Source organism: Engystomops pustulosus, chromosome 3 (genome assembly GCF_040894005.1).
Source record: "Engystomops pustulosus chromosome 3, aEngPut4.maternal, whole genome shotgun sequence".
Classification (NCBI taxonomy): domain Eukaryota; kingdom Metazoa; phylum Chordata; class Amphibia; order Anura; family Leptodactylidae; genus Engystomops; species Engystomops pustulosus.
Genome location: NC_092413.1, coordinates 58,469,097 through 58,481,716, shown reverse-complemented (window position 1 = coordinate 58,481,716; position 12,620 = coordinate 58,469,097). Strand labels below are relative to the sequence as shown.

The 12,620-nt window shown below is 43.1% G+C and overlaps 2 protein-coding genes across 9 annotated transcripts in view; one reads left to right on the top strand and one right to left on the bottom strand.

Annotated features, from left to right (window-relative positions):
• Nucleotides 1–7,065, bottom strand: part of ARV1 (ARV1 homolog, fatty acid homeostasis modulator) — a 42,391-nt gene extending 35,326 nt beyond the window's left edge. The window contains exons 1-3 of one of the 6 annotated variants that reach the window (XM_072140880.1): nt 6,893–7,065; nt 5,678–5,804; nt 4,636–4,755 (exon numbers count right to left, since the gene is read on the bottom strand). In XM_072140880.1, coding sequence (XP_071996981.1) covers nt 4,636–4,755; nt 5,678–5,791 — 234 coding nt within the window. In that variant the 5' untranslated portion in view covers nt 5,792–5,804; nt 6,893–7,065. Of the gene's footprint in view, nt 1–4,635; nt 4,756–5,677; nt 5,805–5,926; nt 6,135–6,671; nt 6,813–6,892 lie in introns of those variants that run through there. The other 5 variants (XM_072140878.1, XM_072140879.1, XM_072140877.1 and 2 more) reach the window with 5 other exon arrangements.
• TTC13 (tetratricopeptide repeat domain 13) overlaps nt 6,260–12,620 on the top strand; it is a 55,201-nt gene continuing 48,840 nt past the window's right edge. For 2 of the 3 annotated variants that reach the window (XM_072140875.1, XM_072140874.1), the window contains exon 1: nt 7,064–7,341. In XM_072140875.1, coding sequence (XP_071996976.1) covers nt 7,122–7,341 — 220 coding nt within the window. In that variant the 5' untranslated portion in view covers nt 7,064–7,121. Of the gene's footprint in view, nt 6,329–7,063; nt 7,342–12,620 lie in introns of those variants that run through there. The other variant, XM_072140876.1, reaches the window with a different exon arrangement.

Here is a 12,620-nt window from a genome sequence, read left to right as displayed (position 1 = left end):
ATGTTTTTTTTTAAATGGATTTGTTTTAAATGATCTAATAAAGCGTTATTTTATGTTTTCTATATTTTGGTTTTTGTATCCTTTTTTGTGGCGTTATTTGATTTTGGGAACAATCTATTGATTCTACTGGGGTACATTGCGTCCGTGCCCCCTATTACTTCGGTGTTCACTTATAATACTGAAACCTTTTTTGTCATAAACAAGATTCAAGCTCCAAATTCACTTGTGTGGGTGTGTCTAAGATACACAAGCTTCGGTCGCATTGGTCAGCAGCACGTGCTTGTGATGATGTCACAGGAGGCAGGTTCTGCCCCTCCATGTTGCTGATTGTAGTTCTTTTTAGAGATGGACACCTTGGTTGCTATGGGCCAAAAAGGGTACTAACTGGGGACTAATAGGCAAAAATGCTTTAAGTAATGATTTCCAGAGACACCTAGAGCAGAATTATGTTTTTTGTTGCTCAGAATTAGGGTAACCCTCTAAATAGCACATTTATGCAATTATAGAAATCTTGCATCATGTATTAAACAACCTTTGCAGACCTCCCCAAATCATACTCTGGTTGAGGCTGCCGACTCCCTCAGATCATATCATGGTTGACGCCACAGACCTCCCCAGACTACACTATGGCTAACAACGTAGACCTACCCAGACCACACTGCAGACCCCAAATGGTTACGATGTTGGATAAAGCTTTTTTTTTTTTTTTTTTAATTATTTAATTATTTTGTGTTTGTATGGGGTGGGCATAACACTTCAATTTTTTAATTTGTTTTTGTAATATTTATGTGTTCTCTGATGTTATTTATACAGATCACATAAAACAGTAATGTTAAGGTAATGTCCATAAGATCATGGTTATCAGAGACAAGCAGAGAAGATGCATGTTCCATTCATATCACCTCTGTGCTTTGGGAATCCCTGTGACCTCATATCAGTGACATCACAGGATTTCCCTGCACGCTGTTTTCGGGGGCTGCTATGACAGGGGACTTATTGTATCAGCCCATGTCACAAAAAAGGATTAGGTTGTCACACTGCCATGGTGACAGATAGAGCTTCTCCTGGCCGCTGTGCCATGTGACGAGAGCATCAGCAACCAATACTTTTTGGGGAATGGGAAGTTTTAGCTTGTATTCTAGGTTTTACCCTAATTAACTACCAGGTAGTGAAGGAAATAATCCTTTATAGAATCCCCTCTATTTTGTTTAATATCACCTGTTTACCTTAAAAAAAAATCTCTTTAAAAGTCATGTTAAAAAATAAACTAAGAGTAATTTTTAGCTTAAAGTGGTTTTACCCATGAAAGAAAGTTCTCAAATTTTTATCCCCTTGTGGTGTATACACAATAAACATTTTTAACTCCTTACTTTGCAATTTTATTGCTGTTTTTGCTCCTATTACTGCCTAGGCTGGTCAGTGTATTCAGCAATGTGGGTGGGCACTAGCTGAACAGACACTTCATGATTCCTCTGTGCTAAGAGATGATGTATGCTGACAAAGTGCTTAGACTATCACGTTTAGATACACTTATCTTCTGAAGACTCTCACACATAGAAAAAGAGAGATGAGACGGATCAGAGTCATGAGAAGGATATAAAGCACAATGACACACTTGGCTCTGCTACCTCACCTATAAAACATATAGTCAGCACTGCCATGTCACCCCCTCCCCTCAGTTCCAGAGCTTAATCTTGTCTTTAGGGCTGCTGCTGTCTCCTCTGCACCCTGCTGTTGGACAGGAAGTGCCTCAGTCTGTAGAGCTCTCTGCTTCCTGCCCCTCCTCCAGCAGTACAAGAGAAGCTACTCATGATAGAGAGGAATCTGCGCGACCATAGTCTGGAGTTTATGGTCGTATCCAGGGACAACCAAAATATAAACATCAGGACTGATAGCTACAGGTTGGAATTATATCTGTGAAATGATGTATTTTTACTAATAACATTGAATTAGAGAATGTGTTATTTTGTTATCCTGAGTAGATTTAAGAATTTTGCCTTCGTGGGAATACCCCTTCAAGGCCAGTTGCACATAAGCGAGTTTGGTCCATGAAATTCACCTTGTGCTTTTGCAGGATTTCCTGGACCAAACGCCTAATCACTGGATTCACGCACCAGACTTCTGGAGGGCAGAGTACTTATATCGCTGGAAGCAGGACCATCAGGTACAGAAAAATGGGCATTCTGAGGCATGGAGAGCTTGACCTCAGTGTGGAGCTTTCCACCTCAATGACTGCATACAATCAATTTACATCTCACTTCAAAGCTGAATTTCTGGGCGATGCAACATGCTGGGACATGAGTTGGAAGGCGTTAAGATATCACAACATACTGGCAATGTTTTTTAGGTCATTGTTATTTGAATTGATAAGCCAAAATGCTTACTCCAACTCAGACTCCTCAATTTCCCTAAGGCCTGATGCAAATGAACCTATGAATCGTATTTACGTGTAGCATGCAGTCCCATTCATTACAATGGGCAATACAGCCATCCATTTCAATGGCCGTATTGTGCACCATACCGTATAGAGCATGTCATATTTTCTCATGTATTTCTGTTCCATACACCTCGTAGAAGTCTATATTAACGTATAAAATATGGGTTGCCGTATATACGTGTGATATCTAAGGAGACCATAACCAGTGGCAGGTGCATTCTGTCATCCAGCCAATAGTCAGTCAGCCATCATTTGCCAGCCCACTGTATTTAATATGGATACAGTGTTAAACTTACCAAAATACACATGTATATACAGAACAGGAAAAGACATACGGTTGTGTGCATGAGGTCTAACTCCGAAATGGTCACTGAATCCTGCTCCATTACTCCAACTTCAGAGTGCTGTTTTCCTGTTCACTCTTGCAGTTCCAATATGAATGCAGGCATTCCTTACCTGTGCCTTTTTTCTCTGATCTGAAGTGGAGAAGCCTCACTTCTGAGCATGAAACGCCTGCAGGGCATGTCAAGCCTCGAGTTGCGACCCAGACCCAGCAGACAGAGTGCAATGAGTTCTGCCATAACTGATGCAAGGGTTCATGGCACACGAGGCCAGGTAGAAGTGAGTACAGCTGAGAAGTCCTCATTGCTCCGGGGTATATCCTATCCTCAACTCTGTGTCCTGACTCCTGACACTGATTGTAAGTGCTTATGTTAGGACCCAAAGCAGAGCGGCCCCAGAAACAGGAGAGTACTGGAAGCAGTGAGAACTTTTTTGCCGTACTGTACAGATCTGGGGTCCATTCCTGCTCCTGGCACAGCTCTACCCTGGGTCCTGATGCTGACACATACAACCAGCATTTGACACAGAGAAGAGTGGCACAAAGAGGAATGCAGTAGGGTGCCAGGAGCAGAAGAAGAGCCAGGAATGGAGAGTATTTTTTTTCTCTGCGCAGGGGTCTCCAGTATCTGTCTGCTCTGAAACTGACCCCCCTCTCCTTCCCGATAAGGAACAGTGTCCCCACTACTCTGGGAAACAAAAAAAATCCACCTTTTCCTGCCTGCAGCAGCCTTCTTTCCTCTCATGTGCACGCTGTACGCGCCACGTCTGAAGTGCGCCGGCTTCAATTCGATCGCATACAATGCAAAGCACCGCATCAGTGGAACAAGGAAAGGCGCTCCTCGAGTACACTACACAAGCCAAAAGGTGGTTATTTGTACCAGTGTCTTAAAGCAACACTGGTACAATTGATCTGGCGGCCAAAGTTTTTTTTTCATCGCCCAAGTGGGCCCCTCCAATACCCTCGAGCCTCGACACTTGCCGGGGTAAGCCGGGTGCTGGAGGCAGACCTGCATCCCTTGACCAATAAACATTGTTGTATTCTTGATCTTAGGATTTAGGTCATACTTGATTCTTATGAGATTCTTAAAAACATGATTCTAGACAATACACCAATATAAGGGCATATGAATTTACTCTGCTGCCTCTAAACTTGACTCATCTCAGCCAATCTTTGACTTCTCTGCTCATGTATACATTGCTTTGTAGGAGATTTTTTTAATAGATAAACAATAGACATTTTATCCTTTATTTCACATAAAAGGGAATGCCATAAAGGATATTTCCTTCCCTACCTGAGGGGGCTAGTAGTTTAGTGGGGTAAAAGCTGGAGATGTGCGAATAGTCACCTTTAAAGGGAACCTAAGATTAATAACAGCTGAACCTTCTTATTTCAGTAGGATTGCCAACCTATCTAATAAGTATGGGGACCTCCCGCCTCACCCTTCATAGCATATGTTGCAGGAATGAAGAATGAGACTAAGATATTAAAAAGCCTGATCCTTTTGATCTCCTTTTGAAGATGAAGCACCACAAGAGGTGTCTGGCAGCAGCTTCATTCTGATTTCCATTCAGAACACAGGGTGAGCTTAGTGCTGACTACTATGGATTACTAGAAAAGTAGTTGTCTGATCCTGTGGTCAAACAAAACTGTAGTTTTTTTTAATACTGTTAATGTTTTAAATTCCTCCATTTCTGATTATTAATGCAGTGGTTGTGAAGAGATACATTTCCATTACAAGCTGTATTCTTCCTTAATATTTCTGTGCTTCAAGCAATAAAATGTATAATTTCTCCATTATGGTTGATATCTACCTTTACCATTTAAAAAACATGAAATATGTATTAGTCTGACTTACGTTGATGGCTGTATTGAACAGGATGTGTCTGTATGCCTGCACTTTGCATAGCATGGCATTGATCAGGATAATGACTGGATCATATTCAATGTACTTGTCCACAGGCTTCTGGCACGATTTCTACATTTTAAAAGACAATTTAAGAGAATTTTAACTTTAATACAAAAAAATTTGTTTTTTTTTTTACTGTCAATGGCTCCCAAAACTCTAAAGGAAATCTACCAGCAGGAAGGATTGTAAACCAAGCACACCTACATGCAGATGTGTGCCTGTCTTGCAGGATCCGCTCTTCTTTAAGCTTCTTATGCCATTTTACAAATGAGTTGAGGGCATCCCGCCACAGGGGGCACACATCAGCATGTAAGTGTGCTTGGTTTACAATCCTTCATCCTGGTGGTAGATTTCCTTTAAGAGTATGCTGTACTTGAACTCCAGTCCTGTGTAGATAGTATTAAGTCCACAGTTCACAACTTGAAAACTCTGATGTTGGTGTGAATTTTGAACAATTCTACTTGGAATATAGGAGATGTTGATTATATTTACACTGAAAAAATAACAGACTAGAAGGGTTACCCAAGGAGAGCCCAAGGCTAACTCTTGTTTTCTTGTTTAGTGAATAAATCAGTGTGTTGCTCTATTCATCAGACAACCCTGTTTTAGGCCATGTTCACACAATGCATTGCGTCGCGATTTTTGCTGCATTTTAAATGCTTGAATCGGGATCACATGCAGAGGTTACATTGTATTGTAGCAAATGCAGTGAAAACGCAATGTAACCTTAGCATGTGATCAAGTCTGAAGCCTTTGGAAGGTGTCAAAAACGCAGCAAAAACCGTGTTGCAACACATTGTGTGAACGCAGCCTTAGGGATCTAGAGAAATTCCAGCAGTTAGATTCCCCCCACCCACAACAGATGAACAGGTACCTGGCCCCAAATATTTTTTTACTATCAAATTTTTTTTAATTATTACACACAGTTATTACAAAAAATTTGTTTCAGTGAAATTAAAAAGTCATTATTTCCCCCTCATTGAGTACTTACACAGATAGTGATCTTCAGGACGCCGTGTTTGTAATCTCTATAAAGTTCGGTGGATTTCTCATTGCATTCAATGCACCTGAAGTGCAGCTTCGGATGTCCTTGCATGTTGTCCATATGCGCTGTCTTTCTGCAATGAAATAAATAATAATTAGTAGAAATCTGAGAATATATCATGATATGATCAGCAATCCCTCTAATGGCCCCTCATACTGTATTTCCATATATAACGGTGGTGAATGGAGTCCTGACCTGGGTTGTGATTACTCTGTGAAATCTGTATGGTATGTGATTCATGGACAGCCGGATGTCACCAACTTAAACGACTATTGAAAGTCACCGTGGTGACTGGCTGAGCGCAGCACCATTTACTTAACAGCTGTGCTAGGGTCGTAAAGGAGATACTAAATGCACTGAGCATGTCCGAGATTTCGAAGAGATCCCAGAGGACAGGGAGACGCTGAAAAGAGAAATGTAGGCAGAGTTTTAATGACGCACCTGGCCGGAGGCTGGGTGCACACTTGACTAGTCTACCCCCTAAGCCCGCCCCCCGGACTAGTAGATGAATTGGAATAAAAGGTGATATATCAGCATGTGGCTGGCACACCAGGGTTAGAAGGACATTCCTGGACAGCATTTAATACACCCTATAAGGTATGTTAAGGTGTTTAACAGGCGTCCCGCTGGTGACAGGTTCCCTTTAATCCCTTTCAATTTAAAAGATCCCAATTAAAGGGGTTTTCCAGAAGAATTAAATAAAGTCTCTGTTGGTCTTGTTTCCTGCTATACTCCAACACTCCTACCCAATCATTAATAGCAGTGAAGTGGAGAATAACTTTTATTTGTGGTTTTGTAGCACAGTCTGCACATAGGGAAATGCTATGACTTGTTACACCTCTATACATAAATGTCATATCCCATCCACATTATAGGTGAATGGTGTCTGATATGTGGTGCTGGGACCCTACGAACATATTAAGCGGTGGTTAGAACCTACAGGTTTCTTCTGATTTGCATTCCCACATAAATAACAAGTAAATCCATGCTATGAAGTCTTATACACATCACAGTAATGCAGGTGGCAGCCTTCTTGCGTTTTCTTCCAAAGTCATCTTGTTGATCTTATATACCCCCAAAGTAGTCGGATTGGGTAGTCGGACCGCTGCACGGAGTGTAAATGAGCATTAATCAGCAAATTTGGGGCTACGACACACCCACCTTCTGCTGGCAACCTGCCCCAGGAGCCTCAGCCTGTCCTGCTCTGACAGCAAACCCTTCGTCCACTACTTCCTGCTCAGTGAATGAAGCGCGGAGGCTCATGGGATGTGTAGTTTTATCGGCGTAGCGCTGAATGCTCACAGCCCCTGAAAGACTACAAGTCCCAGGCACCGAGCGCGGAGTGGGTGTGGTCTGCCGTCGATGTGTGTACACAACACACAGCACGGTTATGGGGACGATGGTGGCACCTGGCCTGAGCGTGCTGTGCGCTGTTCTGCTGCTGATGCTGGCCGATGCACTGGGAAGAGGGGTGACTGCCAGCGGGGGAGGCGGAGAAAGCACCCTGCACCGGACACTGCTGAGCCCAGACATAGGCAGGCATGGCGGGCCCGGGGGCTGCAGTCACAGGGACCCGGAGTCAGACTCCGCCTGGGACCTGGAGGAGTGCGGTGAGTGGCGGGACCCTGGGTGACAGCGCTGCAGCCTGCCTGTGGCTGCTCTGTGTACTGCAGGATATTAGTGAGGCTTGGGGCAGCTTATACGCATTCCAATGAAAAGTTTCACACTGTAATGTAACTATCTCTGACCCCAGTGTCATCAGACTTCACCCATCTCTTCTGTCTCTTTCGTCTCTTCCATCACTTATTAAAGCTTGACATCAAATTACCTCACTAGTCTGCAGTCTGGTATGATGGGAACCCATCAACAAGCAGGTGGTTTATAAGTCAATAATGAGTTCATTTTAGTTGCTCAGGCATATGCTATGAGTTTCACTGCACAAACTCACTAATAAGTGGGGAATTCATCCTTTGCAATGCCCCCTGCTGCTAAATGCCACAGTGGAAATTGATTAAATTTGATCAGATGTATGCCTGGTGTACAGTTTGCTAATGTTAGAAGGCTAAATGACTTGTGATGTCACCCTGGTCACATGACATTACTGCTGCATGCTGAGAAAGCAGGGGGATGAGCTGCTGGATTCAGCCCTAGGAGGCCATGCCCCCTCAACCTGCTATAGATATCCCTTTTATATCAGATAAAATTATAAATTTGATTATATGGGAAACTTAGGGAAAAAAGAGGGTGTCAAGTAGTTAATATGGCTCTATGGCAACCTGCCACTAGCTGTATTTGTGGGAGGTTCCCTGTAACATATACTCAAACATTGGTTAAAAATAGGCCTGCAGTAATAAAATGCCAATTTCTCTGGATTAGCCATCTCAGGCCAGTTGTCTTTTTACATGCAATTGCAGGGCTCTACCTCTGATCACGCATTACGTTTATGTCTATGTTCACTTACGTTAACCAACACTGAAAATCTTTATCCTATTTACCCCAATTAGTCGATCATGCCCTAAAATGAATTAAAAACTAATTTTTCATTCTCTTTTACCATGAGTTTTGTAACTGAATTCCTAAAAAGAAGAATTCTGGGGGTAGGGGATGCTTGTACAGCATCAAAAGCAACCAACATCTTCAAAGATCTGACAGTGTCCAATTTAAATTCCCAAAACGCAAAGATCCCCAAAGTCTTTACCACCGGCATGGCCTCAGGTGCAAAGCAGAAAATCTTCAGCGTGACAGCAAGCAGAGATCTAGAAAACTGTTGTGAAATGATACAGAAAGTATTTTTAAAACTTTTAATTATACAAACAATTATTTGCTGGAACTGGACCACATACATGCTTTTTGGTCAAAAGTCAATGGAGCAGATTTAAAGGGAACCTACCACCACAAATCTACCTATAAAGGTAGATCAATAGGATGTGAGGATAGCCCTTTTAAGGGCTAATCCTCACATCCCCACACTTTTTTGGTAACTTTTTATTAGGCACATATGTAAATTTTCTTATGCGGCTACTTGGGAATGGAGTAGCCACAGCTGAGGTTACACGTCATGGCTACTCCACGCCCTAGTAGCTTCTTTTCTCCTCCTACTCACAATCTTCGGTGTGCAGCTCCTCGTAGCTGCGCACCCTCGTCCGACGATCCTGCCGTCTGCGCATGCGCAGAACAGGCCTGCGCCTGTGCAGCTCCGGCTTCGGAGCAGTGACCGAGCAGGCGCGGGCCTGTTGCTCTGCGCAGACGGCAGGATCGTCGGACGAGGGCGCGCAGATTTTCGGTAGGAGGAGTAAAGAGGCTACTGGGGTGTGGAGTAGCTGTGCCGTGTAGCCTCAGTTGCGGCTACTCCACGCCACAGTAGCCGCATAAGAAAATGTGCCTAATAAAAGTTACCAAAAAAGTGCAGGGACGTGAGGATTAGCCCCTAAAAGGTATCCTCTCCCCATGTGACCAGACTGTGGCAGCCGCCGCCGAGCTCCAGTGGCCAGACTGCAACTGACACTACAAATCCATTAGAGTTGCTTTGTAAAATGCTTTTTTTTAAAAGAAATTTTGGTTTATTTTTTTTTTTGGTGTCTGTGTTGGGGGGAGGCGTTTTTTTTAAGGTTTTTTTATTAATTGAATTTGCGTCTGTCATTTTTTACGTGTTTTTACTGTTTATGCAGTCCTGTTTCACATTATACCTCATGCCACCTCAGCACTAGAAATGCAGTCCCACGTAACATATACCTCATGCCACCTCAGCACCCGCCAGACACGCAGTCCTACGTAACATAAACCTCATGCCACCTCAGCACCTGTCAGACATGCAGTCCTATGTAAAATACACCTCGTGCCAACTCAGCACCTGCAAGACATGCAGTCTCATGTAACATACAGGTCTTCCCTGACCTTATCACATCCACTCCTGTCAAGCCCCCTCACCTCCATACACATGTATGCACACAGTACCTGAACACGTTCTACTTGCAGGCAGCCATTACAGCTCTACTTCCTGTGAGGAGACTGCGTGATAAGCCACACCCCTTTCCCGGAGGCTCCGCCCCTCCCGTGACATCACGACTACCCGGAGCAGCTCCATTCTACCAGGCTACCAGCGCAGTAGTGTGAGCTGAGCAGTGCCGGCCGCTGACAGTGTAATGTCATGCACACGATTGCTGTGCACTCCGGACCGCTAAGCTCACACACTACAGGGGATAATTGCCAAGCGTTAATGCGATCTCTGGGTGCGCCTTTATAGTCCAGTGCGCCTTCTATATGAACCGTACTTCGAGACAACAGCTGCCTTGAACTGTGCACAGGTTCGACACCTGCTGGCCATTCATGCTTATAATCAGGTGCGCCTTATACTCTGGTGCGCCTTATATATGAACCTAGACATTTTAGCAGGCATTTATTGATGGTGCGCCTTATACTCCGGTGTGCCTTAGTCCGAAAAATACTGTATATGGTATTTTTAATGATTTAACCTGTAATTCCTGTTATATTACGCTGCGGGACCTCATTGATGCGCCTTTGCACATGTGCCGGGCTCGTGCATGGGGAAGTTCACTATTGGGGATGGGGGTTACATAGCCGCACCGTTGCGATCATGAGATTTGGGCAGATGTACTTCTGGTGTGCGACTTCTTGATACAAGAGCGTCACGCGGTCAGCTTGTCTTTCAGGGAGATTCCTCTCGGCAAATGTATACCGGTAGTAGGTGATACGGTATATCACGTCACCACCTGACTGAGCAATAATGCTTTCTGGCGAGTGTTAAATTTGATGGTGATGTGTATTGAAGCAGTAAGGTTCCTCCGGTTTTTGTGTATTCAATAGACAATTACTAATATATATATATATATATATATATATATATATATATATATATATATGTGTATGTATGTATATATATGTATATGTGTATGTATGTAATAATTGGTTTTGGATATATGGGGGGGGGGGCTTATGTGTCCTGTGTTTGCCCCATTTAATCTGGGGCCTCTTTTCTCTGAGTAAAGATTGCCCTAATTATTATGAAATTAATTATTTTTTTGAATTAATTAATTAAGTTGTACACAATAAACTTCTTTTTGGTTTCTGATATGCTATTGTTTGGAGTTAATGATCGATATTGAAGATCACAGATATTGAAGATGTTTTTGGTTTTGCTGTATAATGTGAACACAACTTGGGAGTTGAGGAGCTACCGGTACATTTGTTTTAAAAAAAATTACATTTGTTTAATCCTTGTCATTATAGTTGCAGTAGTTATTTTTCATAGTTTGCTGAATGGTTACATAACCCCATCATAACCTACTTTCTGCTTGTCTGTTTTACTTCTCCCATACACAGAAGGTTTGCCTAATGAAAAAAACAGACAACTTTTATGATCTACTGGGCTATCCTACCCTGTTCAATAATTAGGACTGCGTATGTACTGTAAATGACATCATACAGATGTACAAAATGAAAAATCACACACTCCAGAGAAAAAAAAATACAGTATATACTCGAGTATAAGCCGAGACCCCTAATTTTACCACCAAAAACTGGGAAAACCTATTGACTCGAGTATAAGCCGAGGGTAGGAAATGCATTGGTCACAGACCCCCCCCCAGTATATAGCCAACCAGCCCCCTATAGTATACAGCTTGCCCCCAGTAGTATACAGCCAGCCCAGCCTGCCCCCAGTAGTATACAGCCTGCCCCCAGTAGTATACAGCCTGCCCCCAGCATTAAAAAAAAAACAAAAAAAAAACTTATATACTCACCCTCCGGTGGCCCCGATGTGCAGCGCTGCTCGCCCGATGTCCGCGCGGCTCGTCTTCAGGCTTCTGCGCCCGTCTTCTGTCTTCTGCTGGGCGCCGCCATTGCTCTCTCCCGGCTGGCGCCTAGTATAACGCGTCGCTGGTGCGAGGGAAGAAAATGGCGGCGCCCAGCAGAAGAAAGAAGATGGGCGCGGAAGCCTAAAGACGAGCCGCACGGACATCGGGGGAGCAGCGCTGCACACCGGGGCCACCGGAGGGTGAATATATAAGTTTATTATTTTAAGTATTTTTTTTAAGTATTTTAGTGACTTTATTGACCCGTGTATAAGCCGAGGGGACGTTTTTCAGCATATTTTTTGTGCTGAAAAACTCGGCTTATACACGAGTATATACGGTAGTTTAATAGAATTACAGGCAGCCCCCTACTTAAGAACACCTGACTTGCAGACAACCCCTAGTTACAAATGGGCCTTTGGTAATTGGTAGTTTAGTGTACTTTCTTAGGATACAATAAACAGCTGTAACAGTTATCACAGGTGTCTGCAATTAAGCTTTATTGCTAACCCTGGTTCTTATGACAATCCAACATTTTTAAAATCCAATTGTCACGGAGACCAAAAAATTTTTGCCCAGGGTTACAATTATAAAGTATACAGTTCCGACTTGCATACAAATTCAACTTCAGAACAAACCTGCAGAAGCTATCCTGTACGTAACCCGGGGACTGCCTTTATATGAATATATTAATAAATAGTAAATTGAAAACAATATTTGTATGTAAATACATTTCTTTACAACACAATTAAACATTCCGATTTGGTGATAAAGGACATCTACCATTTCGTATAGTGATGGTAGACGCCTATAACTCACCAGACGCCGTCTTCTGCACTTTCTAAAACATATTTTATTACTTGAGAGTATTGTCTATGTTGAAATATAAACTTATATTCTATATGCTATTGAGCCGGAGGCTTGCATCACCTGAACGCTTCCTAGCTCCGATGGCCCATAATTTATTAACGCCCTGTGTATTTTAACCCCCTATCGACATGTGACGTATTATTACGTCACATGCCGGGTCCCGGTGCATGGAGAGGGCTTGCGGGCATATTGCAGCAAAGGCTTACCGG